Consider the following 27,378-nt stretch of genomic DNA (forward strand, 5'->3'; position numbering starts at 1 on the left):
TTCTGACCAAAACATTTAATTAACAAAAAAAAAAAAATATTACAATAGCAGAGGAAATAATAATAGAGAGAAATTGAAAGAAGGCGGAGTCCGGGCAGAAAAAGACGCCAAGGCCTCGGTGCCTAGGACACCAGCACCCCTGCGGAGCCAGCCTTGGCCGCGGCCCCATCCGCGCTCCCCTGGGCCGGCTTCTCCTCCTCCCCCATGAGACGGATGTTGTGCTTTTCCCGGAATTCATTTAGTTCTTTTCCCTTTGCCTGAAGCTGCTGGGTCAAGGTCTCGATGATCTTCTGTATCTAGAGGGCAAGCAACAGACATCACATCATGTCCCCCACCTGGGGGGAGAGCGGCTGGGGGAGTGGGGAAGAGGGGATACCTCCGACCCCTGGCCCCAGCCTAACCTGGCAGCAGAGCCCGCACACTTGGGGTGACTCCTGTTACTCCTTTCTCAACCACGATGGTTCGGGAACCTCAGTGCGCATGAGAATCACCTGGGCTGCTCTTGTTTTTTTTAAGATTTTTTATTTATTTATTTTTAGAGAGAGAGGAGGTGAGGGAGGAGGAGAGGGAGGGAAACATCAATTGCATGGGCCCCACCAGGGGTCCTGGCCTGCAACCCAGGCATGTGCCCTCACCAAGAAACGAGCCAGCAACCTTTCGGTTCACAGGCCAGTGCTCAGTCCACTGAGCCAACCAGCCAGGGCCGGGCTGCTTGTTTTTAAAATGCCTCTTCACTGGCCGTACCTCCAAAGGCTACACATCAGAAGGGAGCGGACAAGCCACGCGTCAAACCAGTCCTCCCGGTGATGCAGGTGCAGGGGTCTGTGGGCTGCACCACCGGAAACCCTGCCCTCAGTGTGCTCCCCCCATCCCCCCGGTCTAGGAGCTGGGTCCTGGGCAGCAGCAGAACACAGTCTGCAATAGGAGCTCCGCCTCAGGCTCCCCCCCAACCCGTCCCCTAAAGCCCTGGCCGCCCCTCGTCCCCTCGTCACCCAGACCTCTCCTCAAGGGCCCTCGCTCACCTGCTCCTTGTTGCTCTCCAGGGCAGGCAGCACCTCTTTGACAGTGCGCTCCACCAGCACCCCTCCAACCATGCGGAAGCACCTGCGGGTTTCATCTACCTCCTTCAGGGTGTCTATCACCAGGCTGGGGCGGACGACGGGGCAGGGTCTCAGAATGAAGGCCCGTGCCGTGCAGCCCTGCCCCCCAAAAGGCCTTCCAACTCCCTACCATCAGCACCTCTGGCTGCCTCACCTGTGCTCATTCAGCTCCATCTCCAGCTCAGCCGCCTTGGACGCCAGGCCCCGCTGCTCCTGCCGAAGGCGGTTGAAGCCAGCAATTACCTAAGGGGAGAGAGACAGGGAAAGGACACACCATGAAAATGACACAGGGTCAAGACACAACACAGGACCTTTACAGAGTTGCAGTGGGGGATACCTGCCCAGGAAAAGGAAGGGACCAGGTCTGCAATTCCTACTTAGCGCTGCCTGGAATGCCATGCACCAAATACTGCCTGCTCGCCTGTGCCTGCTCTGTGTGAGACCCCTGCTGGTCCACCTGCGGTAGCAGCTGGTAAAGAGCAGGCATCTGCAACAGGGATGGGGTGCAAAGCCACAGGCTCTCTGACAGAGGAGGGGGAGGCCCAGGCCTTGGTATTCTAGAAAGATCTCTCATGTAATTCCACAGTCAGAGGGCTAGTGGATTAAGCTGGAGCCTCCACCTTCTCTCCTGAGGAATGAGGACGGTGGTGCCTACTCCCTAAAGCCTGCAGGCAAAGGGGTCAGACAAGGCTTTGTGGTGACTGCCCCTGCCTGGGCCTGCCCAGCGGCCAGCCCCATGGTGAACTGCCGCACGACACGCGGGTTCCTGCAGAGCTGCCACTCACAGGGCCCGTGCTCCCAGACCACAGGGACAGCGACCTTCTCTATGCCCGAGTCTGCCCACAGAAGCTTGGTCTTGGGTGGAGACGCACAGGGGCAGAAGTCAGGGGGAGCTAAGACACCTGGTCATCCTTGGTGTGAACTAGTTACCTGACTTTTCAGTGTTCAACTGTGCCAACTACCCACTATCCTTCCACAGCACCCCTTACAGAGAAGGAATGCGAAACTGCCCACAGACCCCCTCTGCGGCCTGCGTGCCCCGAACGGCGCGGCTCCCTGGGGGGCTGCTGCCCTAACTGCAGCCTGCAGGGTGAGGATCGGGGAGCGGGTGGGGGCTAGAAAGAGCACAAGAAATACCACATGCTGAGACAACGGTACTTGAACAGTAATAAATAAATAAATTTAAACAAGAAACATCACATGTAAAGGCTGATACGTGACACTACGGCCCCTCACTGCCCAGAGACCGCGGAGAGAGGGGAAGCTCTGCGAACCGGACCGGGCACCAGCAGCACGGTGGGCTCCAGACCTCGCGGCGCTCCGGGGGCTGCGTCTGCAAAGGCGGCGCGCAGCCAGGGAGGAGGCGGCGTGGGAGGGGTGCTGGCAGCAGCAGGTTTCACACTGTCTCTGCCGCTCGTGGGATCAGGACCCTGGACAGACGTCGGACACTCCGGCCACCAGCAGAGCCACCAGCAGAGCCACCAGCAGGGCATTTCAGGAACACGGACACCAGGGCCCCAGACAGCGGCGCGATCACTGGGCGTGAGGTCCTGGCCCTGGCATTTCTAGAAAGATCTCACGGGTCGTTCTGTCGTTGGAGTGCCGAGGTGCCTACTTCCTAGAGCTTCTCTGCCATGGGGACCGGTGGCGTGGACAGCAATGCAGGCAGTGAAGTGTGCTCCTCACCGCCACGGCCTTCCCGCCACACCCTGCCTTGGACTCTCCGGACCACTCCCACCAACGCGCGACTCACTCTCTCTCTCTCTCTCTCTCTCTCTCTCTCTCTCTCTCTCTCTCTCTCTCCCTCTCGAGCACACCCCCCTCCCGTCTCAGGACGCCCAGGCGCGCCTGACCCCCTCTCTGCGACGGTCCCTACTGCCAGCTCTCTCTGCAAGCTCGCACACAGCGACGTCGTCCCACGGCTGACCTGCGCACCCCGCCTCCCTTCTGCTACAGCCTCAGGAGCCCAGGCGTCTCCCACCAGGGCTCGCTGCCCTCTCCAGCCCACCCTTTCCTCTCCCTTTCCTCTGCTTCGCTCACTCGTGCTGATGACGGCCCTGGAGACCCGGCACTGCCAAGCCGGCAGCCCCACTCACACGAGTGGCCTCTCCACGGTCAACACCGTTCCATCCAAGAAGATCCCACGACGAAACCAGGTTCTAGAACCAAACCACAGGCTTCTGGGTGTGTGGTGGTTCGATTCATCGATGAAATCGGCTTACCAGTCAGTGTCTAAAATCTCTGAGGCCTGACCTTTTTGTCCCAAATTAGTAGGAAACCACTCTTTGATTTAACGGAAGTCAAATGTTTTTTAATGTTCTTCAACCATTCTTGCTAATTAACAACTCCTATTTCCTCTTGGTCCAGTTTACAAACGATTAATCAAATACCAAACTAAAATTAATCTATTTAAATGTATGAGTTACCCACAGTTACTACAGAAAATTTTAGCCACTAGTGCACTTCAAGGAAACAAAATCTCTTAGCAGCTAACTGCAACTTCACTGTAACATGAATGCAGAACAAGCTGACCTCAGCCTGCCCTCTCCGGCCCGCGCAGTGACGAGGACAAGAGGCTGAGCCTCAGTCCCAGCGTCTGGCTCTGAGAACACAATTCTGCTAACGGCCTTTCTCCCCACCAGCCAGCCCTCCTCGGGCTGGCTGTCGGGCAGGAAGGGGCAGGCCATGCTGACTCTCTCCGATCTATGGAACCATCATCTCACACAAACATCCCTCCTGAAAAAGAATCCAATTAAATTAAACTACCAACTTTTTATCCTACTCAAAGTAGCTTCACCCTAGCCACTACAGAGAGCTCTTTACAGTCGCATGACTGGCGCGTACAAATAATTTTATGCAGCACATGGTTTTCTTCCCCCAGCTTTATTCAAATATAAAAGTCCACTGTGCAAATTCAAAGCATACACACACCTTCCAGGGGCGTCCAACCTTGTGGAGTCTCTGGGCCACACTGGAAGAAGAGTCGTCTCGGGCAGCACATTAAATACATAAATGCAAATGAAAACTGATGAGCAAGGAAAAGTTTTTAGGTAAATTTACGATTCTGTGTTGGGCCACATTCACAGCCACCATGGGCTGCACATGGCCCAAGGGCTGGACACCCCGGTGACAGTGCAAAATGATGACCACAATAAAGTCAGTCAACAAACACATCTGTCACTTGACACAACCATCTATTTCATTTTGGGACGAGAACATTCCAGGTCTCCTGTCTCAGCGACCTCCGCGCACACAGTGCAGGGCTGCGACCCGGTCACCAGGCCACGAGTCACGCCCCCAGAGCCCACTCGTCTCCCACCTGCGCGCCCGCCCCCGTCAGCCACCCCGCTACCCCGCCCACCCACCGTGTCCAAGTGAGGGGTCTGTAGATCCCACACTTCGTGAACGTGATCGTACGATGTCTGTCTTTCTGTGACTTAACGTGATGCCTTCGAGGCCTGCCCATGTTGCTGCAAATAGCAGAACCTCTTTGTTTCTTGTGGCTAAGTCGTGTTCTCCCCTCTGTGTGTGTGTGCTGCTTTCTCTGTTGATTCATCTGCAGGACGCAGCTTTCTTATTTTTAAGGCTAGAGCATTTATACTCTGTTCGTATATTTCTTTAGAATGAACTGTTCCTCCATTAGGTTTTTTTAGATTGTTTCCAGTATTTCAGTAATAAATAGCATGATTTTAGATATCTGGACAAAAAGCACAAAATTTCAGAGCCATGGGGGGACTTCCGGTCAGGACAGCAGTGCAGGCTGACACGGCTCACCTCTTCACAGAACCCCATCACGATCACAATGAAAACACTAAGCGGCCATCACTCTGAACCGCCCTCCACACGGGGGTGGGGTGGGGGTGGCACAGACAGAATGGGTTGCTCCTTCACCCATGTGCGGTGAATGAAAACTTGGGAGGGGTATCTTAGGAGTGAGGAGTCCCAGCCCCACACCAGGCCCCCCAGCCCAGGATTCCAGTGCCAGGAAGAGAAGTCCTCACAATTGCTCGCTGCAAAACCAGCAGGGACTGAGTCAGTGGCAGAAACTGCTGGAGCCCAAGCAGTTCCTCTTTTTTTTAAAAAATATTTTATTTATTTATTTTTACATAGGGGAAGGGAGAGAGAAACAGAGGGAGAGAAACATCAGTGTGTGGTTGCCTCTCAAGTGCCCCCTACTGGGGATCTGGCCCACAACCCAGGCCTGTGCCCTGACTGGGAATCAAACCTGCAACCCTTTGGTTTGCAGGCCAGCACTCAGTCCACTGAGCCACACCAGCCAGGGCAGCAGTTCCTCTTAAAGAACCCACACATGGATTCAACTACTCAGATTCATTCCCTTTGAGCTCCAGCACTGAGGTGGCAGCTTGAAGGGCACCAGTGGCATACTGGGAGAAACTGGAGTGTCTGGCATCAAGGTGAGCAGAGGCCATTGTCCCTTTTCTAAACACTCCCCCTACAGACCTTATAGGCTGGTGCCATATCTGAGACTCCAACAACCTAACACTATTAGACCTGCCTTGGAGATCCCTGAGACTCCACCCCACCTAACTTATAGGCCCACCCAAGCTGTTTTTCCATATGAATGGCTAATCTTGGCTCCTGCTACACAACTTCCTAAATCCTCTCAAACAAGCAGCAGCTGGCCTCAGTGAGCCCCAGGCCCACAACTAGCAGCCTGGATTCACAGCTTGGCTTCACCTGGGAACCTCCAAGCCCAGCACAAGGAGCAGCCATCTCAGACTGCTTTAAGCTCAGGCAGGGTGGCCCCAAGCAAAACACAGGTGGGGGCTGACCTTGGCCTGTACCACCTGAGAAACCCCAGGGCCAGTGCACCCAGTGGACAGCTACAGATCATGTCAGAGCACCAGCACCTGCCCCTGCACAGCAGATCCTCCACGGAGAGCGGAGACTGGGGGTCAGTGGTCACAGCCGGTCGTCACAGAAACTGACCTGGGTAAATGCCTCCCACTGATCGGCCAACAGCAACCAAGGCTCAACCACAAGAGGAGGGTGTACTCTGCCCTCACAGAGGGAGCGCCCAGCTTGGGTGACAGGAGAGGCTGTGCCACTGGACCCTACAGAACACCTACCACACTAGGCCATGTTACCAAGGGACTCATAGCAGCCCTACTTAATACATAGAAACAAACACAGGGAGGCTGCCAAAACACAGACAAAGAAACATGGCCCAAATGAAAAGATCACAATTCCAGAAAAAGAGCTAAACAAAATGGAGATAAGCAACCTATCAGACGCAGAGTTCAAAACACTGATAATAAGGATGCTCAAGGAACTCAGCAAGGACCTCAGCAGCATAAAAAAGATCCAGAAACAAAAGATACACTAATTGAAATAAAGAACAATTTACAGGGAAACAACAGTAGAGTGTATGAAGCTGAGAATCAAATCAATGATACAGAACACAGAGAAGAAAAAACACCAATCAAAACAAGAAAAAAAGAATCCCAAAAAATGAGGATAGTATAAGCAGCCTCTGAGACAACTTCAAGAGGTCCAACATTCGCATCATAGGTGGGCCAGAAGGAGAAGAGAAAGAGCAAGAAGTTGGAAATCTATTTGAAAAAAACACTGGAAGAAAACTTCCCTAATTTGGTGAAGGAAATAGACACACAAGTCCAAGAAGCACAGGGAGCCCCAAGCAGATAAATGCACAGAGGCCCACTCCAAGTCACCTCATAATGAAAATGCCAAAGGTTAAAGATAAAGAGAGAAACTTAAAAGCAGGAGAAAAGCAGATAGTTACCTACAGGGCAGTTTCCATAAGACTGTCAACTGATTTCTCAAAAGAAACTTTGCAGGCTAGAAAGGGTTGGCAAGAAATACTCAAAGTCATGAAAAGAAAGGGACCCATATCCAAGATTGCTCTACCCAGCAAAGCTATCACTTAGCATCAAAGGGCAGAAAAGGAGCTTCCCAAACAAGGAAATTTCAAAGGCGGTCATCATCACCAAACCATTATTATATCAAATATTAAAGGAACTTATTTAAGGAAGATCAAAACTATGAACAATGAAATGGAAATAAATACATACCTATCAACAACTGAGTGAAAAAAAAAAACAAACTAAGCAAACAAGAACAGAAACAGAATCGTGGACTCAGAGAGCATTTTGATGGTTGCCACATGGGAGGAGGGTGTGGGGGAATGGGTGAGAGGTGAGGGGATTACAAAGTACAAATAGGGCCCTGGCTCCTGTGGCTCAGTGGCCTGAGTGCCAGCCTGCAAACCCAAAGGTCACCGGTTTGATTCCCAGTCAGGGCACATGCCTGGGTTGCCAGCCAGGTCCACAGTCGGGAGCATGTGAGAAGCAACCACATATTGATGTTTCTCTCCCTCCCTTTTCCCCTTTCTCTAAAAGCAAATAAATACAATCTAAATAAGTAAATGAAAAAATATTTCTAAAAAAGAAGTACAAATAGGTAGTTACAGAATAACCATGGGGATGTGAAGTACAGTGTAGGAAACGGAGAAGCCAAAGAACTCACAGGCACAACCTGTGGACATGAGCAATGGTGGTGGGGGCATTGCCTGAGGGAGTGAGGGTGCTGGGTGGAGGGGGGTAAGGGGGAAAACCAGGATAACTTAATAGTATAATCAATACAATATAATTTAAATTTTTTTCACATCCATCTCTTGAATCATACTCCCAAGAGTAAGACAAATGAGTCAAAAAGGTGGTAACCTGAGACTTCAGCCTCCTTGCACACTGCTGTGAAGCTCCCTCAAGATGGACAGATGAGTCTATGGTGGTACCAGCAATGTTATCGCTGTACGTCTTTCCCCAGAGACCTAATGGTGCTTTTATTATGTTCAACTTAATGATTTTTAAGTAGGAAAGATCTTGACCCCACACTATGCACACCCACTGGATGTCTAAGCCACCCCTGCCAAATACTCACAATCCGTGCGCTTCCGTCCGTGTCCCCTCCCCCAGGTGCCGGCTGTCCCCCAGCAAGCCCGCCCCAGTTCTGCACTGCCTCCAGGTGTGCCCCTCGACCCACTGTCCAGAACGCAGCACAACTGACCTAGAATTTAAATCTCACCACATTACCCCTATACCCAAACCTTCAATGGCTCCCACCGCTCACATCAGGATAAAACCCAAACTCCACACAGCAGAAAGAAGTCCCATGAAGACCTGGTCCCTGCTGGCCTCTCCCAGTCCACCCAGCATATAGCAGATCGTCAATAAGCAGCAGCTGCTATTATTACAGAACATCATGCCTAAGTGCCCTGCGGATACATACCTTAAACTCAGGTCACTCAGAGCCGAGTTGATCCTCCTTTACCCCATTTTAAACGGTTCCTCTCCCTGTCTCCCTTACTTCTGCTACAGACACCGCTCTAGCCCTCCAGGCAGAAAACCCTGCTTCCACTCTGAACACACTCTTTCCGGTCAACAGCCGAATCTACTGCACCTACCTCAGCAATCTTCTCGGGCTCACTGACACCCCCCTGGTCCAGGCCTCATTACTTCTCGCCTCAACCACTGCCGCAGTCTTCCAAACCGTCTCCCTGTTCTTGGACTCCCCACATCCACCCCGTACACCGGTGTCATTTTAACTTTCCTAATACTTGGTGACATACAAAAATGTTCACGATACGCTACTAGGCTTGAAAAGCAGATGACAAAACAGTATACGTTGTATAATGCTAATTTTATAAAATACGTAAATATGTAAAACATACATTTCCTCCCCTTTCATCTACACACATACAAACCCATTAAGGGTCCGTATAATCTCAAATATACTCCAAAACAATAAGAATAGTTCTCTCGCGATAGCAAGATCATGGGTAATTTATTTCTTATTTTGTTGCTTTTCCTGAGTTTTCTACATTTTCCACAACGCACATATTTCACATTGTAACAGAAAACAAATCAACAGTACAACATATCCTCCTGTGACTGCCTCACTGTTCACATTAAAAGTCCCAAATTTGCCCTGGCCAGAGCAAACCCTGTGAACCGGAAGGGCGCAGGTCTGATTCCCAATAAGGGCACAAGCCTGGGTTGCAGCAGCCATCCCCAGTCAGGGCACGTGCAGAGGCAACCGATCGATGCTTCTTTCCCTCTCTCTCCGCCCGCCCCCCCCAGCTCTAAAATCAGTAAGCATGTCCTCTGGTGAGGATTTAAAAACAAAAGTTAAGATGTCCCAAAATCTTTGCCATGCAAAGATTCAATTTACTTTCAGGACCTTTTCCTAATGCACACACCATGATTTAACCAAACAGTCACTGCACTTCATGTCCACCTAGGCCTTCCCAGCTCTCCCCCACTCACCCTAGTTCTACCGGCCCCCATTCAAAAGCACCCAGTCCTCAGGCTCAACTCCAATCTCACTGATGTGATCCTGTGAGTGAAAAAAAAAAAAAAAAAAGCCCGAGCCCTGGCTGGCGTAGCTCAGTGGATTGAGCGCAGGCTGCAAACCAAAGTGTAGCAGGTTCAATTCCCAGTCAGGGCACATGCCTGGGTTGCAGGCCACAGCCCCCAGCAACCGCACATTGATGTTTCTCTCTCTCTCTTTCTCCCTCCCTTCCCTCTCTAAAAAATAAATAAATAAAATCTTAAAAAAAAACAAAAACCCAAACAGGTCTGACTGTCCAGTCCCTCAGTGGAAAGCCGTGCTCTTCCAGACGCTTTCGGTAAGTTAAGCAAAGCCTCTGAAAACTCACAGGACACCACACCCTACTTCAAGTGGCAGTCGTTAAGTGACAGAAGATATACAAGTCCAGTGTCCAGCACAATGTGTTACTGCTTCCATCTCGCTGTGGCTCAAATTTGCAGCAACCAGAAATCTTGTATTTTTCACCCAGTGATCTCCATAGTCTCAAAACTCAATTATCACAATTCCTCAGTCTCTTCTGAGGGATTCCCTTTCTCCACGACCGTTTGCTTCTTTTTCCACTTTCTGAACAAACCCTAGATGATTTCATCCATAACCATGGCTTTGTCTACCATCTACAAGCTCAGAATTCTCTAACCTATAGCTCCAACTCAGATTTCTTCCTGTAACTCAAGATTTATACATCTAACCACTTACTACATGTCTCTACCTGGATGTCCCACAGGAAGCCCTAACTTAAAATCCTACAATAATCTTATTTTCTCCCCACAAACTTGTTCATCTTCTTATAGTCCCGATGGCACCAGCATCCACCGAAGACAGAAACCTGAAAAACATCCTAGATTCCTTGTATCCCTTTTTCTTCACATCCAAGTCTGGCAGTCCATTCCAAAACTTGAGTCTACCTGCCTCCCACACACATCAGGCAGCTTTGTGCCTGAGTGCTTTCAGACACACGGTCCCCTCCACCTTGAAAACCCTCCACTTCCTTCCTTGCTTGACTAACTGCTCTCATCCTTTAGAACTGCACTGAAAGAGCACTTCTTCTAGAGGACAAAATACACTTACAAACACACTGCATGCTGGTCGCTGGGCAGAACACTCTGAATGCATTGTCTTGCCTCATAATCACAACGCAGTGATGAGCCAGGGACCGTTAAGTCTTAACAGGAGGGAAAGGGCAAGAGCAGTAGTAACTCCTGGGTGGTCGCAGACAGTGAATAGTAGAAATGTGATTCACACACACGTGTGTCTGATCCCAGTGCACTTCCTATGGTCACAGCCCCCCCCCGCCCCCCCGCCGCCTTACACAGCTTCCCTTTCCCACCTCCTCCTGCCCCAATCCCATAACCTCATGCTCACTAGGGGTCCCTCCACCACCTGCCACGAATAAGGGCCTGTGTGGGACGCTGTCAATCTTATGGCTTGGTTTGTCTTTTCTCAAAGGGGTCTGTGAGCTAACTTTACAACAAGGTCTGTTTCCTTCTTCTGTTTCCCAGTACCCAGCAGAGTGTCTGGCACATGGCAGAAACTCAAAAAGCATTAGGTTCCTCTCCCTTTCCTTTTTCTCCTGTCCAAAACTCTCTTCCTCCCTCCTCAAAATCCTATAGCACTTTATACCTCTTCTGCTTCATATTACCATTTTGTATGGCTTACTTTCCCCAAACAGACTAGAACTGTTTGATGGCAAGGAAGGGGCAGTTTTAAAAACCCTCATGCAAATACCTTTGCCTCTGTAACTGTTCAACAAATAACTGGTAAAAGAATCCATAATTAAAAGAGCTATTGTTTAATTATGCTTTCCTTTCTCTTATGTAGATTTCTTTTCATCTCTGTTAAACACTAGCCAAGGTTAGCAAACCATGGTGCCCAAGCACAAAGGGCTTTCTGATTAATTTATAAAATGTTTCCCGATGTTAGGCACTGGAAGGAAATGCAAACTCGGTTTAGAAAAGGGTTTTTGATCTCTAAAGAAATTCAATCTAATGATTCCTGAAATCAAAGTAGTAAAAACGCAGGACTTATGCAGTGTGTGCGTCACGTGGCTCTGCAGTGACGGCGACTGTCCACTTACTTTCGGGGTCAGGTAGCCGACTCCACGGCCAGCCCCAGACTAATCCCCTGGGTTTCCTTACGAGCGGCCGTGCCCAGCCACGGCCTGTCGCGGGCTGCGGAGAAGTAGGGAGAGCGTGGACCCAGCTCCCACCAGATCCGGGCGTCTTTCCAGACCCTGCATCTCAGGGCTCCCTTCTCGGGGGCTCTCCCAGCACCCGAGGGGCGTGGCTTTCTGGGCCCTCCGGGCCCCGCGGGCTTCTCCAGGACCCTGCCCGCCCCGGTGCCCATGCGAACGCGGGCCTGGAGAGAAAACCTGCGGCAGCTGCGGGGGCCCTCTCTGGACCCAGCGGGCTGCCCTCTGGCGCCCTCTCCGCAGCTCACCTGCTCGGCCGACACCGCCCCTTTCCCCGCGCCGCTCCCGCTGCTCTTGCCGGCGCGACCGCTGCTTTCCGCCATCTTCGCCGCTTGCGGGGCTTCCGGCGCGCGGCGCGGCGCGGCGCGGCGCTTAGGTCACTTCCGGAAGCGGGGCTCCGCCTCCTCGCTCGGAACTCTATCCCCCGCCCCCCCCCTCGTACGCTCTCCACGTCGGATGGTGCTGGCTGTGTCTACATGTAGGACTTGCTCCCCGAGCGGCGGGCGTGGTGACTCCCACCAGCGGTGCCTTCACATGTGCCACGGAGACACCACCCCGGGGTGGGGGCGGGCTGAGCAGAGAGGGGTGCGGGGCGCGATCGGCGGTGGGGTCGGGGTACCGCAAAGATCCTGGGTATGCGATCCAGCTGTGCAGGTGCACGGTCCAGAGGGGAAGGGGCGGGGAAGTTGCTGGAAGGTGCCTTTTGAGCTGCAAGAGCTTGGCAGAGGACAGGGCTTCAGGTCAATGCGAGGTCGCTGGAAGTACAGGTGACTTCTGTCTTCCCATCTCATCGTCTCTTCCTGTGGCCCATAATTACTTAAAGAGTGTTTGGAAGATTGTTGGGGGTGGGTTCTTCACGGGCAGGGCCTCAGTTCAGCCTCATGGTGTGAAGCGAGAAGTCAGAGAACTCTGGAAGTGTTGCATGAGGGAGGGGTTGAGCCTCGTCTCTTGCCTTCCTCAGGCTCAGCTTCCTGGTCAGAGCTCCTCACCACCTGTCCCTTCTGTGGCCCGGACTGCGGATACCTCAACGCTCAGTACTCTGTGCTCGGTCCAGGTAACATGTTTTGTATCCTCAGTGCCTGGCACATAGTAGATGCTCAATAAATACTAAATGAATGGTGATGGGAAACAGTGGGGTACCTACCATCCACCAGACATTTGATGGGTAGGTCATTGTGAGCACAGAACCAAAGGGAAGCCCAGCTTTCCTGCTCCCCGCTTGAGCCCCTTGCTATTGAACTTGGGTTTCCCCACGCTGGGAAACCTGAGTCCCACCTGCACCATTCACAGACCCAGAGCCATGGCTAACTTCTCTTCCTCCTGGGAAATGCCCCTGGTGGCTGTGTGCCAGGTAACATCCACACCAGACAAGCAGCAGAACTTTAAAGCTTGTGCTGAGCTGGTTCGAGAGGCTGCCCGATTGGGTGCTTGCCTGGCTTTCCTGCCAGAGGCATTTGACTTCATTGCACGGGACCCTGCGGAGACTCTACACCTGTCTGAGCCGCTGGGAGGGGCACTTTTGGGAGAATATGCCCAGCTTGCCAGGTATCAGGAAAAGGGGGAGGGGTCTTCTTTGTTGGGCAGTGTCTGGATTGCGGGGTGTGAGGGTGGAGCTTTGGGAAGAGTGCCAGTGTCCACCCCTCACCCAGGGAATGTGGACTCTGGCTGTCCTTGGGCGGTTTCCACGAGCGTGGCCACGACTGGGAGCAGACTCAGAAAATCTACAATTGCCACGTGCTCCTGGACAGCGAGGGTGAGACCTCCCAACGCTTTCGTTTGCCTCTCGCCAAGCTCTTCTGCCTAAACGAAGGTTCTCCAGAATTGTTTTCTTAACTCCATTTCCATGGCCAAGGGCTCCTCCTTGGGAGCAGAGGGGCTAAACTGGGCTTCTAGAGCACCAGCATCAATTATCTCTTCTCCTTCCTCCTCTAGGGTCAGTAGTGGCCACTTACAGGAAGACACACCTGTGTGACGTGGAGATTCCAGGGCAGGGGCCCATGCGTGAGAGCAACTCCACCATGCCCGGGCCCAGGCTCGAGCTGCCCGTCAGGACACCAGCGGGCCAGGTGAGGGCAGTGAGGGGAGGGGGAAGGGGAACCAGAGGGTCGGGACAGGAGTACCGCGACGTGGTCACTCATGGAACGTCCCAAGGAGCAGGGTAGGGGGTGTGGCTAGATGCTATGACAGACAGGACAGTTCTTTCATTCCAGGTGGGTCTGGCTATCTGCTACGACATGCGGTTCCCTGAACTCTCTCTGGCACTGGCTCAGGCTGGAGCAGAAATACTTACCTACCCCTCAGCTTTCGGATCTGTGACAGGTCCGGCCCACTGGGAGGTAAGAGTGCCCCATCAGGACTCTCGGGCCTTCTCTCGACCTTTTCCCTCGGCCCGACAGGTTAAATTTTCTCTGCCTTCTCAGCTGGTTGGGAAACTCACTCCTAAACCGCTGCCTCCCTCTCGTGTGCTCAGTAGTCAGTACCATGCATCAGTCCTTGGCGATTACAGCTGGTCACCACGGGTAGGTTGGCCTAGCACGCCCCCACACACACCAGCTGCCACACGTCTCCCCAGGTGCTGCTGCGGGCCCGTGCCATCGAAACCCAGTGCTACGTTGTGGCAGCAGCTCAGTGTGGACGCCATCACGAGAAGAGAGCGAGTTACGGCCACAGCATGGTGGTGGACCCCTGGGGAACGGTGGTGGCCCGCTGCTCTGAGGGACCAGGCCTCTGCCTTGCCCGAATCGACCTTGGTTACCTGCGACAGCTGCGCCAACACCTGCCTGTGTTCCAGCACCGCAGGCCTGACCTCTATGGCAACCTAGGTCGCCCCCTGTGAGCTGGCGCTGCTGCGTGGTGTAGGTGGGACGCAGGCGCACCGCCCCTCACTGGGAGGACCGTGACCCTTCTGAAGGAACGCAGGCTCAGCTTCTTGGGAAAGTAGGAAGTCACCTAAGCTCAGATTTTAGTTTCAAAAAGGTGGAATTTTATACAGTCACTGTTTATTTCATGAAAACTGAAATTATGCTGAGGGCTGAGCAGCACTAGCATTGAAAAAAATATAATCATCATAAAGTCTGTGTCTGGACACCTCCTTTGGGAGCTGGAGGAGGAGATGGTGTTGTGCCCGCTGGACTTGGCCCCGGTTCCAGGCCACTGGCTCATCAACACGCCTCCTCCCCAGATGAAAGTGCAACACTCAGTGCATGTGGACGGGGAAGGACAAAGAGGCCCGACACCGAATCACTTCGCTTTCCCCTGGACGCCCTTTGCCCGAGCCAGAAGCAAGCAGGGGGGAGGGCTGCAGGGCACCTTACTTACTTCCACTTGCTCGGGGGAAGCAAGTGTCATGCTCCCCCTCCCCTCTTCAGGGGGGGTGTTTGCGCCTCAGCACCCCCATCCTCCCAGCGTGTGCACACACGCCAGGCTGGGAGGCTGACCAGGCTGATCCAGCTCACCCATCCTCCGGGAAGAGGGTTAGGCCGGGGGAGAGGCGGGGCCGAGCCCGGAAAGGGAGGGAATGAGGCAGAGAGGAGCAGCACCAGAGGCCAGGAGAGAGTGGAAAGGGCCACAGCTTCTTTTAAAAAAACTCTATAATTTGGGAGAGGATGGTGATTAATTTCCAAAAGACACTTCAGTCTCACCTTCCACACAACACAGCTTCCTGACTCACAGCCCTTTAGTGTGTCAGACAGACATGTGAGAGCCCCTCAGGGCACCGGACGCAGCCTTCGCTCCAGCCCCTTGCACACACTGTCCTACGGACTTGGCTCCTCCCTGCACACCCGTCTCGGGGCCCGGGGCGAGGTGGCTGCAGGCTCGTCGGGCTGAGTGGGAAGGGACATGGGAAGCCCAGGCACATGGGTGCAGGGAGGGGTGGGGGACACCACTTCCATTTTCCTTTGTCTTTTCCTTAAAAAAAAAAAAAAAAGGCAGGGGTGTGATTGGTTGGAAGGGGCGAGAACAAACCCAGACAGTCTGTGCGCTCCCGAGGCGAGGGCCAGGGGGAGTCCTGGGAGGGGAGGGTCAGGGCAAGGCCTGCAGCATCAAGTTCCTCAGGAGTTTCTGCCGGCCCAGCTCGTAGTCCTCCTCGTCCACGTTCACCAGCAGCTTGATGGCTTCGTGGCCCACTGCCTGCTTGAGGGAGTCTGTGATGAAGACGCCTTTCAGCGCCTCCAGTAACGAGCCGTTGATGTAGTCGCGCCAGAAGGCGTCGAGGTAGGTGAGCTCGGAGAACTTGATGTCACAGATGATGGAGCCCAGGTCCCGGGACTTGAGGATGGTGTTGGCCTGGTTGAAGCGCTCGAACTGGCGCTCCAGCGGGTCCTGCTTGTTGGAGAAGACGTTGCCCTGCAGAGCGGTCTCGTGCTGGCAGTACTCGGCCCGGACCCGCAGCCTGATGTCTGCGGGGGAGAGGAGGGGTGGGCCGGGGACGGCCGTGAGGGATGAGCTTTCGAGAAAGGGTTGGAGAGCTGCAGAGCAGTGAAGCTGGAACACCGCACAGCCCCTCCCCCGTGTCCAGGGGCCCCCGAACCAGCTCGAGTGCAGGCGGTTCTGCAGCGGAGCGGGCGGCGCCCAGGCCCGTTATCCGGCCGCTGGAGCGGCACCTGGCCTCTGGGAAGCATCTCCCTGTCGACAGGCACAGGACACGCGCACCCTCCCCCACACAGGGCGACCTGGGTTGCCCTGCAGCGAGGAGCGGGGAGGACGCCGTGCTGGCGCCCGTGACCTGGTGTTAACTAAAAGCTCAGCCCCGCTCCGCACCGGCACTCACAGGGAGCCTGCCACGGAGAGCGTGCCCCTGGGACCCACGGACTTCTCACCACATGTCTGCTTCTCCTTGGGGTCCGGGGTCACTGACTTCCGGCGTTTCCGCTGGCTCCCAAGTGTGGCTCTCCCTCGAGCTGGCCTCTTGCTACACATCTGAGGGCCCGAAGTGGGGCAGCACACCACAGGGTAGTGGGGAGGCACTGGCAGGGGGAAGGGGAGACGACAGGGGGGTAAAGGCAGAAGCTCAAACACTGCTCTTAGCATGAGGAAGGAATCACTTAGACTTGGCAGGAAATGCAGGATCCACAATGTGACCTAGGAGGACACAACCTGGAAACAATCACAGGACCCAGGGGACGCAACAGCGCCTCACCTGGTTTTTATGGGGCTATGGAAGGAGGCAGTGTCCTTCCATTTTAAGCTGGGACTATGATGGGTTCCATGTCCTTTCTGTCTTTTTTCTTTAAAGATTTTATTTATTTTCAGAGACGGGAGAAGGAAGGGAGAAAGGGAGGGAGAGACACATCCATCGGTTGGGTTGCCTCTCATGCACCCCCCAACCAGGGACCTGGCATGCAACCCAGGCAGGCACCTCGCCTGGACATCAAACCTTGTCCAGCAGGATGACGCCCACCCCACGAAGCCACGCTGGTCATGGCCCGTGTGCCCTTTCTGGATGATGGAGTTGGGAGAGTTAAAACCCCCTCACCTGTTTTAGGGGATTGGGGAGGCCTTGGCTCTGGATCGCTGAGGGCTCTGGGGGTCACATAGCGAATCGATGTCTCCTCCAGATACTTGTCTACAAGGTCGGGGCAGACTGCAGGGGGAGAAGGAGTCATTCGGGAAGATGCGGCCCCCCCCTCCTCCCGGTCCAACCCTCCAACGGGCCTCCCAGGGCCCCGGGCACCCCCAGGGCCAGTGCTGCCTCCCGCCGGCACTCCCCCCCATGCCCACGTCCCCAGCCCCCGCCCCTCACCGGCCCGCCTCCTCTTGAGGGTGACGTAGGGCAGCAGGTCGTGGCGAGTGATGATGCGCAGCAGCTGCAGCACCTGGCGGAAGTTGCTCTCATCGCAGCGGCCCTGGCGCTCCAGCGCCAGTAGGAAGTCACGCCCGTTTCGGATGAGGCCCCGCTCCTGGTCGTCGATGACGTCCACGAAGAGAAAGGACAGAACGCGCACGTCTCTGTGCGTCAGGTGGGTGCCCACGATGTCGAACATGCGGTGCAGGCTGTACAGCCCGTGCTCCTGCTCGCCCCGCTCTTCCGGCCACGCCTGGCTCGCCCGGCGCTTCGGGCCCGCCATGCTGGGGGCTCAGGTGCGCGACGCCTTCGGGAACCCCTGCTCAGCACCTGCACGCCCCGCTGCGCTGTGAGGACGAAAGAGCCTGTGAGCTCATCGGTGGCGAGAACCGGTCTCATCCCCTCCTGCACTGCCAGTGCTGACGCCACGCCTGGCACAGGGCAGCGCCCAGTGAGCGCGTGTTGAAAACTGAGGCCTAGAGCTCTGCACCGAGGGCAGATGGTGCCCTGGGTCCCAGACGCCACTGGGGAGCGGGGTCACTCCGCCCGGGGGAGGACGCGGCGTGGGGTGGGGTTTCAGCGCCGCACGTTCAGCAGGCGCTGCGGTTAGCTGTCGCCCTGAGAGTCCCCGGCCTCCAACACAGGGCCCTCGGTCCCCGGTGCTGCCCGCAGCCAGCTCGCCTCTTCGGTGCAGCACAACTGAGCAGGAGAGAGTTCGCTCTTCAGCGCAGGAGCTGCTGCAGGTGGGTCAGGGGCCGCCTGGGGGCGACTGAAGATCTCCAGAGTGAGAACCAGTGTCTGCTCCGTCTGAACCACTAACGACCCACGTGGCCGTGTGACCTTAAGCAAGTCCCACAGCCCAATCTCTCAAACAGGCAGGAAGGAGACCACTGCTCAGGCCTGGCAAGGATCCGATAGAAAAACACACGTTGACATCCGTTTGTGAATCTCACACAAATTGTTCTGAAAGGGATTTCAAAGAAATAAGCATCCTCGACCTCAGTAGCCCGGACTCATCCTTCCAGAAACCCATCTTTAGGTTTCCTCCAATCCAACCAGGTCCAGATGCATAACTGCTCAGAAGGCTAATCAGTCACACACACCAAAACTCATGAATTTAAATCCAGAAACATTACTAAGCTCCTATGTTTTTTTTTTTAAGATTCTATTTATTTTTAGAGAGAGGGGAAGGGAGAAAGAGAAACATCACTGTATGGTTGCCTCTTGTGCGCCCCCTACTGGGGACCTGGCCTGCAACCCAGACATGTGCCCTAACAGGAAACAGAACTGGAGACCCCGAGGTTCACAGGCCGGTGCTCAGTCCACTGAGCAGCACCAGCCAGGGCTCCTATGTGTTTTTTAAAACTGATTGATTGATTTTAGAGAGAGAGAAACACTGAGTTGCTGTTCCATTTACTTATGCATACACTGGCTGACGCTTGTGTGTGTCCTGACGGGAATCAAACCTGCAACCTCGGCTCATGGGGACGACATTCTAACCCACTGAGCTCGCTGTCCACCCAGGGCCACCAAACTCCTGTGCTGAGCATTCTTGTGACTCCCCTGCTCTCCTTGTACCCCTGGATGCTCAGACGCACTTTGGACAGGCCGCCTTCTAACTTTTCCTCGTGTCTGTCTTTTACCAACCCCCTTGTCATGGGCCGATCCCAGCCTTCCATTCATTTTGTGATTCGGCATTTGAATCACAAAGTTCCTCCATCACCGCAGGTGACATTGAGGCCCCAGCCAACAACCGCCCCCCAGGTCCAGTCCTGCTCACCTCCACTCTGGCCACTCACCCTTACTGCCCCTCTGACCACGACCTCCAGCTGCCTACCCATCAGACACCCCCGGTGATGCTGCTTAGAGCCGCCTCACCTTCCCACCTTCATAGCCCCTGCCCTGGTTCAGGTCCCAACAACCTCGTGCCTGGACCTTTGCCAACAGCCTCCTATGGGCTCTGTTTCCCATCAGTCTTAAGGCACCTAAACCCACCACCACACCCAGGTGAACTGGCTATCTGAAATGCACAAGAGACCACATCACTTTCTGCTTGAGACCTACCTGCACCCCCTTCCTTACCTACAAAAACACTCCAAACTCTTTATACAACACACCAAACCTTCCAAGACCTGGCCCTGCCTAACTTTCCAACCTGGTAACCCACTTTTTATTCTGTAACATTGTATCAGTTTGTTAATAGTTCACGTACATCACGCAGTTCACTTCTCTGCCATCCAAAGGCTATTCCTTTTGCCCGAGTGCCCCTCTTCCTTCCGACTCCACGCCCCGCCACAACGCTTTTCCACAGGCCAGCTCCTCCTCGCCCTCAGACAGTCAGCTTGGGCAGGTAAGGGGTCCTCTCATGGGTTCCCGTGGAACACTGCTCACTGCCGGTGCCCCACCTGCCCGGGAGCACTGCGGCGATCTGCACGTGGAGAGGGCTGAGCGCCTCACAGTGGACGCCTGGGTGCCAGGCCCCACCCTCTACAAGGGACCATCACATGCAACACCCGTTAGGTGGTGAACTCGAACAAGTCCAAGACTGGGAGGACCTCGTAAAAAATAGATGCAGGCAACTCAGTTACCACGCACGCGCTCCGGCCAGCTGCAGCAGCCGGCCAGCTGCAGCCTCCCGACACGGCAGCGCCGCCCAACCCACAGCGCCCCACTCGACGAGACAGAGGGTCCGTCCGTTTCGTACACCACGAAACTGAATCTCGGTTAAGAGAGAGAATAGAAGAAGCCACCTCAGAACAGCCAGGAGCCAGTGGAGCCTGGTCCTCTCTGCCTCGGTGACCCTAACCACCAAAGCACCAAAACTCAACGAACTTGAGAACAGAGGGGTCCACTCCTGCGTCGCTGAGCCCCACGCCGTGGGTTCCAGTGTGTGGACAGGAAACACAGCCCACGTCTATCAGGAGCTGCCCCACCCACCGCAGGGGAAACAGCTGGGAAAACAGCTGTTCAAGTCCAGACTGGATTTCCTCGTCTCTCCCTCCCGTTTGCCCCGACGCAGTCTCTGGGTGTGAGTGCAGGGGACTGGAGCAGACAGCTCCTGGCTCAGAGCAGGCCACCCAGGAGAGGCAGGCCTCCTCAGAGCCGCGGTGACTTCTCCTTGTCCCCCATCCCACCTGTTCCCTCTGGCCACCTGTTGACTCTGAGGCTCCCAAAAAAGCAGATGGGCAGGTTTCACATTCAGCCAATAAGAAGGCCAAGCCGCTGCAGCCCTCCCTAATTCAGAGTGTCCTGACTGTAAACCCCAGGAAACGAAGAAGCACGGCCCCACGTAACAGGCCACTGGAAACGAGGCAGAACATGGGAGAGCTCTGTGGTCCTAATCACTCTCGTTCCTTGGCAATGGACACAGTTCTGTGACCGTCCTCAATCCTCCGAAGGTTAACTCCCTACACTTGAGGGAAAACACAGCCACTTCCAAGTTCTCGATTCCCAGGCCGGATCACTGACGGTGCCTGAAGCGATCAGAGCCTCGAGGTCAGTGTCTCTACACCAGGGGCGACTTTACCCCCGAGGGGGCATTGGGCAATGCACGCACACGTTTCAGACGGTCCTTGGCGGGGAGTGAAGGAGGGTGTTACTGGCAAGCAGTGAGTAGAGGTCACGGGTGCTGCTGAGCACCTATGATGCACAGCACAGTCGCCCACAACGAAGGGTTATCTGGCCCAAAATGTGGACGGTTCTGAGGATGAGAAACCCTCCCCTCTGTGGGGCAGGATGAAGGGTCTGAGGGCAGAGAGACGGCATGCCGCTCTCCACCAGAGGTCTGGAGAAGAATGTCGCTCGGCCACTGGGACCGGAGCCCGCCCGACTCCAGGAGAAAAGACACAGGCTGGCCTAACGAACACTCAAGCCCGACCCGCGCCCGAGAGCTCCATCCCACTCCAACCTCGTCTCCAGCACCTGCTGTTGCCATTCAGGTGAAGGCAAGTGGTAGGGCTACACGCCCTCGGCCCCATCCTAAGAGGTCTCATCTGACCTAGTTCAACCCGGACCTGGGATGAGAGGATATGCCACCCTGTGCAAGACAGACAGACATGAGGGACCCTACGCTTAACCCTCAGGGCCAGCTCTGCAGCCCTAAGACCAGGCCAGCAGCCGCCCCTTCCTGTTAGGGTGCCGTTCGGACTCATTCAATGAAGCAAAATGAAGAAGAGGCCTACGTCTCCCAAGGCCACATCCTTGGGAGACAAGTCAGGAGGCTGGATAACAGGCAGCCCTCGCCACTTAATTATCACCTCGGGCAGTGAGTTCACTCACTCAGCAACCCAGGTGGGGGTTCCAAGAACCTATCTAACTTCAGCATTAAAAGAACATGGCCAACTTCCTCTTAAACCAAAATACACTCAGCTTTCTGTGGCAATGAAGCAAGGGAACTCAGCTTAAATTACAGAGAACCTAGACGCAGCTGCCAGAGCAGTGAGGGGAACGCACCCCTTCACAGCGGCGGGTGAGCGATAACTCCGGTGTCTCGGGGCCTGAAATAACGACAGACACCACCAAACACACACTCTAGTCAACGTGAGTTCTGACTCCACTGGCGGATTGAGTCCATGTGGGAACCTAAAATGTGAGTCCCCACTTCAGTCTCCCCCAAATGATCCTTTGCTCTGATGAACTGTTGCATTTCTTAGAGCTGCAGTCTGTGTCTTCTCTTTAGGGAGGCCCCAGCCAGCCAAGGACCTGCAGACAGTCCGTGTCCACCAGCCTTCCTCTCGATTGGTCATTCGCAGGTTTCTGCTTTCCAGCAAAGTCAGGACCATCCCAACCCGGGGCGAGATCTGTACTTTCATAGCCACAGGTATCTGACTCTCTCAGAAGCCCTTAGGGAGCAAAGTTAAGTGGAAGAACTAAAAAGCGGTGCTCTGAACAACAAGAAGACAGAGTTCACGACCTTCCAGGGCATTTAGTGGACAATGTAGCTAAAGGCAATGTTCCATGTGTTAAAAAATGGCTCTCTACAGCAGACCAAGACTAGCTAACAACAAAACGGATCCGGGAGCTCACCCTAATTTCTGCTCTCCTTCCCTCACACCTACCTCCAGTTACCGCAGCACACCCATGCACTCGGTTTGGCAGGTGAGAGCCCCTTCGACCTGCCATCCATCCCACTACCGAGCTCAACCCCAACACGTTTCTCACGCCATTTCCAAGCCTTTGCACTATCTGAAAACAATCACAAAGTTCCAGACTTACCTCTGCCAGGAAGTTAATTTCCCAGGTCTCTTCCTAGCAGGTCAGAAGCCAGCAGCAAAACAAAAACAAATAAAAGGGAAAAGAGTCAATTTTCAAGCTTTGTTTTGAAACCTCAAAAGCCCAAAGAGTTAGTCAATCTTAGTTGCAAAAATACAGACACGCTCAGATCCCTCCTGATGCAGATGACCCTCCTCCGCGCGCAATCCAAGACCTCACCCCCAGCCAAGTCTTCCCCGCCTCTCCACTAGTCACTCTACACCCAAAAACGACTCCAAAAACTCCCAGACTCAGGGCAAGCAAGGTCCCAGATTCAACAACTTGTGGGGAAACCAATTATCCTGACACCTTCTCAGCTGAACCCCCAGTTCCTTATCAGACCCGCCTAATTTTGTTACAGTATTAACGTTGCTTCTCATCTTTAAGGAGAACGGGGAAAGTGATACAGCCAAAAAAAGACACTTCCCGTCCACCCCGCCACTTATGGGACCGCAAGTGCGCTCCCAACTCTCTCTCAGCCCTCTTCCTCGCCCAGCACAGAGAGCACGATACCCAGCACGGCAGCATCCAGCAGCGCTGAGACGTGCACCAGGGACGTTTTCTGTACATAAATGCTGACCCCTCCCTCCTAGCACCCGGACAGCAGAAGAAAGGTCTGGAAACCAAGGCAGGCATGTCGCCAGCCCGCTGCCGCCCGGCGCACCGGCCCCTCTCTCGGGCGTGCAGAGCCTCCCCTCGGGCACGCGGGGCTCCGGCGACCCAGCACGGCTCTCCCCGCGTTCCCGCACCGCTAACAACAAGAAAAGTCCTTCCCTCCGACCACACTCCCGGGACGCCGTCTTTCCCGGTTCCCCTTCTTTTCCTAACCGGGAAAGACAGGGGAGAGGAAGCCAGGCAGCGCTCGAGACCAGACGCGGCCGAACGCTCAGCGGAGTCCGGTTCTGCAAGCCCACCTGACCGCCCGGCTGCCCTCCCACGTTAGCACGAGCGAAGGCCTGCCGGCGGGCACCGGCTGCAACCGATGCCCTCAACTCCGCTCGGGGCCGCCCCGCGAAGGCAGCCGCGGCCCCCTCGCCGCCCGCAGCCCCAGGACCCGCGTCCCGGCCCACTGCCCTCCCTCCCAAACTTTCCCGTCACCTCGTCACACCGGCAGGCTCTCCACGCCCCAAACCTCCGCTCTCGCCTATTCCACCCGAGTCCTGCCGCGGGCCCTGCCCCTGCCACCCCAGAGGAGCACTTTCAAGCCCTGCCCCAGACGTCGCGAGCCCGACCCTCCGCCGCCCACGTCTCCAACGCCCCTCGCGGGACTCCCGGCCTCCGCCCGACCGCACGCCACAGCCCTGCCCTCCGCACCCCGGCTCCCCTCCACCTCCGCCCCGCGCCCCCAACCCCGCGCCCGGCCGGACGGCGCCCCGCTCCGCCCGGCCGCCCACCGTCCCGCCGCCCGGCCCGCGGACGCCCCGGCCCCGCCGGCCGTCCCGCACGCCCCTCGCCGCGCCCCTCCCCCACCTGGCAGCGCCGTCCCCTCCCTCCCCCGGGTCCTCGGGCTGCGCGTCGCCGCCGCCCCTCACTTTCCAGCCCGCAGCCCTTCGCGGCCCCGCCCGGCTCCGCCCCGCCTGCTCGAGCCCCCTCCCCGCTCCGGGCGCCCCGCCGCCTCACCCCGGGCTCAGGCTCGGCGACGCCATGTTGGATCCATCTGCGCCGCTCCCCCCGCCGTCTCCCGGCGCCGCATCCGGGCTCCTGCCGCCGCCGCCGCCGCCGGCGCGGGTGTGGGGCGGGGGAGGGGAGCGGAGCGAGGCGGGCGGGGCGGGGACAGGCTGCGTCCTGAGTAGCGCCTCCGGAACCCGGCCCGCCGTGGGCCAGCTGGTGGCGGCTTCAGGGCCACAGTAGGGCACGGGCCGGGGAGCCATGCCAGGTGAGGGCAGCCCGGCGACGGCCTGGCGCAGGCAGGGCCTGGCTTCACTTCGGCGGTCAGAATGGAGGCTGGCGGCCATCTTGCTTTCGGGCAGCCTGGCAGCGTGCGCGTCTCTGGGCGGCCGGCGGCTGCGGGGCCGCGCAAGGGAGCACAGAGGGTCGCGTTTGTGAATGTGGGGACATCGGTGGCGCCAGAGCTGCCGGTGTCGACTCGAAGACCCACGGAAAGGCGGGCTGGCGGCCGTGACGCATAAGAACGGAATGGACGGGTCGGGTTGCAGTGGACGGGGGCAGGTTCTCGAGGAGGAATCGACCTTTGCCCTGAACTTCCTGTTAACCCGGACGTCCAGGAACCTGGGTCCGAGGCACCGGGCGCTGCTCGGCGGCCCTCTCGCATTGCCCGCGGAGCGTTCGTCTGTTTGAGCACCTGCGACCTGAAGGAAGCGTCACGCGAGCCAAACCCTGAACTGTCGGGAACTGGGGCTGGGGGCCTGGTCAGCCGGGAATGGCCTGTGAGTTCGGGGGACCCGATTACACAAAGCCTTGTAAATCGGCTGGCTTTATCCATAGAGCAACGAGTAGGCTGTGAAGAGCCTTAGCAGAGGTGACAACAATCACTAAGAAATCGGCATTTAGAAGGATCACTAGTGCGCTGGGGACAGCAGTGGGCTGGAGGGGACGAAGTTAGAAGCAAGGAGGACAATTGGGAAGTCCTTACCCAGCCCAGGGATGGCTGTAGAAGGGAGCCTGGGATAGGAGAAATAGATAGGAAATGGGCGTGCGGCACAGGGAGGAAATGCAGGATATGCCCAGTGTTCTGACTTGAACAGGTGGGGAGTAACGGTGCCATTTTTTTGTTGTGGATCGGAAGGTGACTTTTGGGTGCCCTAGGTTATTTATGAAGCAATGGAATGAGATCGTGTGGGCTTGGAACCCAAAAGAAAGGTTTGGTGGGTAGGTGTGCGCGTGTGCATGTGACTAGAAATGGTTGGTGACGCCTTGGAAGTGACCACGATAGCCTAGAGAGAGGAATGCCTGCGCGTCAGGGGTTCCATGAGGAAAGGAAGCCAAAGAGGAGCAAGGACAGACAAGAAGGAAACCAGGTGGCACATATCAAGGAAGCTGGTCAAAGGATTGAAAGTAACAGCTCAGGGAAGATACGACTGAAATGTGTCCATTGGGTTTTGCAAGAGTAAGACATTTAGTAATTTTGGAGAAATCCGTTTCAGAGATTGTTGGGTAGGAAACCAGATAGAAGTAAACAGAGTGACTGGAAAGCCACAAGGTACAAGGTGGGCAAAAGTAGGTTTACAGTTGTTAGCATGGGAAATACTACAATTATTAATACGTAATAAACTATACTTACGCCTGGCTGGTGTGGCTCAGTGGACTGAGCGCAGGCCTGCGAACCAAAGGGTTGCTGGTTTGATTCCCAGCCAGGTCCCCAGTTGAGGGTGCGTGAGAGCAACCACACATTGATGTTCTCTCTCTCTTTCTCCCTCCCTTCCCTCTCTAAAAACAAATAAATTTTTAAAAAACATGCTTATGGTGTCGACTGTAAAAAAGAAACCAGCAAGAGAAAGAGTTTTAGGGGGCTGTGGGACAGCCAGATGCAGGTGTCCTAATGGCAGTTGAATATACAGATCTAACTGTAGGAGAACAATGTATAAATGAGGAAAAAGGAAGTGCAGAGCAATCCGTTTTTGCACATTTACCCAGGCATTAAAAAATTAACCATGAAATGTGAGCCTGGGAGGGATGAAGTATACATTTTTAGATCTATCTTGACTGTTTGAATTTGTTATGCTGTGTGTATATATTCCTCTTACAGAAAACTTTGTAAACATTCCAATGATATATAGGCCAGAAATTCTGAACCCTAAACATGTAAGGGCCTGTTGAAGGCACAGATTTGGATAAGCCCCCCAGAGAACAGCAGAGGGACAAGAAGAGTGCTCTGGGAATTCCATCACTTAAGGCACAAATAGAAGAGGAAGCTTTGGAGGGTCTTTGAACAGGAACAACCAATGATGGAAAATAAACACTGGTTGATAATTGTCACAGAACCAAAAGGAACAGAGTGTTTCAGGGGGATGGAAGTTGTTAAGTGTCAGGTGTCCCCAGAGAGGCAGCTTACAGGAAAGTGCTTTTGGCTCCAGACCCAGGTTTCCTGGAAGCTGGCACAAAGGTCAAAACCTCCCCCCCACATCTCACAAGTCCCACATCCATGCTGTCCTGCCAGTCTGTGTCTCCGTGGGTCTTGAAGTTGACACCAGCCAGCTCAGGTACCACCGTTTCCACACTTTAGGATGATACTTTCTCACCTGTGAAACTGACATTTAAAAAATGAAGGAATTAAAAGTTGGAGTTGAGATGGTCGACATCTAACTAGGGATCATGAATTTTCCTAAAGACACCACAATAATAGGAAGAGTTGGCACAGAAGTTACTTAGTAAGTGCTGAAGTCATCTGTAAGCATGAAGCCTAAAGGGTGGTAAAACCAAGTGGCGTGACCTTTGAAGATGTTTGGAAGGTGGACAGCAAGGAGGAGGGCGATGCTGCCACCCTGCCACCCACTCCTACTTTGGAAGGTTGAAGGGAAGAGACAGATGTGCATTAGGGAAAAACCCAAAAGTTTCCACCCCACCCATTTCCCCCCCAGTACCCACTGGACTCTGTTCCTTTGTAAACAACCTTCCCTTTGTCCTCACTGCTCTTCCTAGGGGGAGAGTCATTTGGACAGAAGCGGCTGTGACCAGTGGAAGGGGATGTGCCCCGCCCACAGAAGTCCACAAAAGGCAAACACAGG

At 55.0% G+C, this 27,378-nt stretch overlaps 3 protein-coding genes across 8 annotated transcripts; 1 reads left to right on the forward strand and 2 right to left on the reverse strand.

Annotated features, from left to right (window-relative positions):
* Nucleotides 1-12,018, reverse strand: PFDN2 (prefoldin subunit 2). Its single transcript, XM_045838349.1, has 4 exons — nucleotides 11,907-12,018; nucleotides 1,255-1,343; nucleotides 1,023-1,146; nucleotides 1-296 (listed from the first exon to the last, which is right to left on the reverse strand). The coding sequence occupies exons 1-4, from the start codon at nucleotides 11,979-11,981 to the stop codon at nucleotides 123-125; spliced, it is 462 nt and encodes a 153-aa protein (XP_045694305.1). The 5' UTR covers nucleotides 11,982-12,018; the 3' UTR covers nucleotides 1-122.
* NIT1 (nitrilase 1) lies at nucleotides 12,017-14,735 on the forward strand. Of its 5 annotated transcripts, none has more exons than XM_045838342.1 (7): nucleotides 12,017-12,136; nucleotides 12,620-12,712; nucleotides 12,949-13,203; nucleotides 13,308-13,468; nucleotides 13,591-13,724; nucleotides 13,869-13,994; nucleotides 14,231-14,735. In XM_045838342.1, coding segments are annotated over exons 1-7 (1,035 nt in total). In that variant the 5' UTR covers nucleotides 12,017-12,134; the 3' UTR covers nucleotides 14,495-14,735. The 5 variants fall into 5 exon arrangements, with proteins under 5 accessions (XP_045694298.1, XP_045694297.1, XP_045694293.1 ...); XM_045838337.1 differs by having other exon boundaries at nucleotides 12,127-12,182; XM_045838340.1 differs by lacking the exon at nucleotides 12,017-12,136 and adding an exon at nucleotides 12,144-12,182 and having other exon boundaries at nucleotides 13,308-13,411.
* DEDD (death effector domain containing) lies at nucleotides 14,641-24,460 on the reverse strand. 2 transcript variants are annotated; one of them, XM_045838345.1, is made up of 6 exons: nucleotides 24,314-24,460; nucleotides 22,658-22,690; nucleotides 17,402-17,790; nucleotides 17,135-17,242; nucleotides 16,479-16,625; nucleotides 14,641-16,058 (listed from the first exon to the last, which is right to left on the reverse strand). In XM_045838345.1, the coding sequence occupies exons 3-6, from the start codon at nucleotides 17,724-17,726 to the stop codon at nucleotides 15,682-15,684; spliced, it is 957 nt and encodes a 318-aa protein (XP_045694301.1). In that variant the 5' UTR covers nucleotides 17,727-17,790; nucleotides 22,658-22,690; nucleotides 24,314-24,460; the 3' UTR covers nucleotides 14,641-15,681. The 2 variants fall into 2 exon arrangements, with proteins under 2 accessions (XP_045694301.1, XP_045694302.1); XM_045838346.1 differs by lacking the exon at nucleotides 24,314-24,460 and adding an exon at nucleotides 24,164-24,239.
* Between the last annotated feature and the right edge of the window lie 2,918 nt (nucleotides 24,461-27,378).

The sequence above is a fragment of the Phyllostomus hastatus genome, unplaced genomic scaffold, assembly GCF_019186645.2.
Source record: "Phyllostomus hastatus isolate PE091 unplaced genomic scaffold, TTU_PhHast_1.1 phas_contig_283, whole genome shotgun sequence".
In the NCBI taxonomy this organism is placed as follows: domain Eukaryota; kingdom Metazoa; phylum Chordata; class Mammalia; order Chiroptera; family Phyllostomidae; genus Phyllostomus; species Phyllostomus hastatus.

Excerpts from the sequence above, each read along its gene's own strand:
- PFDN2 (XM_045838349.1), bottom strand. The coding sequence starts at position 11,981 with ATGGCGGAAAGCAGCGGTCGCGCCGGCAAGAGCAGCGGGAGCGGCGCG. Across the intron at positions 1,344-11,906 it reads GGGCGGTGTCGGCCGAGCAG|GTAATTGCTGGCTTCAACCG; the intron begins GTGAGCTGCGGA and ends CTCTCCCCTTAG. Across the intron at positions 1,147-1,254 it reads ATGGAGCTGAATGAGCACAG|CCTGGTGATAGACACCCTGA; the intron begins GTGAGGCAGCCA and ends CGTCCGCCCCAG.
- DEDD (XM_045838345.1), bottom strand. The coding sequence starts at position 17,726 with ATGGCGGGCCCGAAGCGCCGGGCGAGCCAGGCGTGGCCGGAAGAGCGG. Across the intron at positions 16,626-17,134 it reads TCCCCAATCCCCTAAAACAG|TGCCTCCCCACTACCCTGTG; the intron begins GTGAGGGGGTTT and ends TCCCCCTGCCAG. Across the intron at positions 16,059-16,478 it reads CAAGGAGAAGCAGACATGTG|ACATCAGGCTGCGGGTCCGG; the intron begins GTGAGAAGTCCG and ends TCTCCCCCGCAG.
- NIT1 (XM_045838338.1), top strand. The coding sequence starts at position 12,403 with ATGCGAGGTCGCTGGAAGTACAG. Across the intron at positions 12,426-12,619 it reads CGAGGTCGCTGGAAGTACAG|GCTCAGCTTCCTGGTCAGAG; the intron begins GTGACTTCTGTC and ends TGCCTTCCTCAG. Across the intron at positions 13,204-13,307 it reads GAATATGCCCAGCTTGCCAG|GGAATGTGGACTCTGGCTGT; the intron begins GTATCAGGAAAA and ends CCCCTCACCCAG.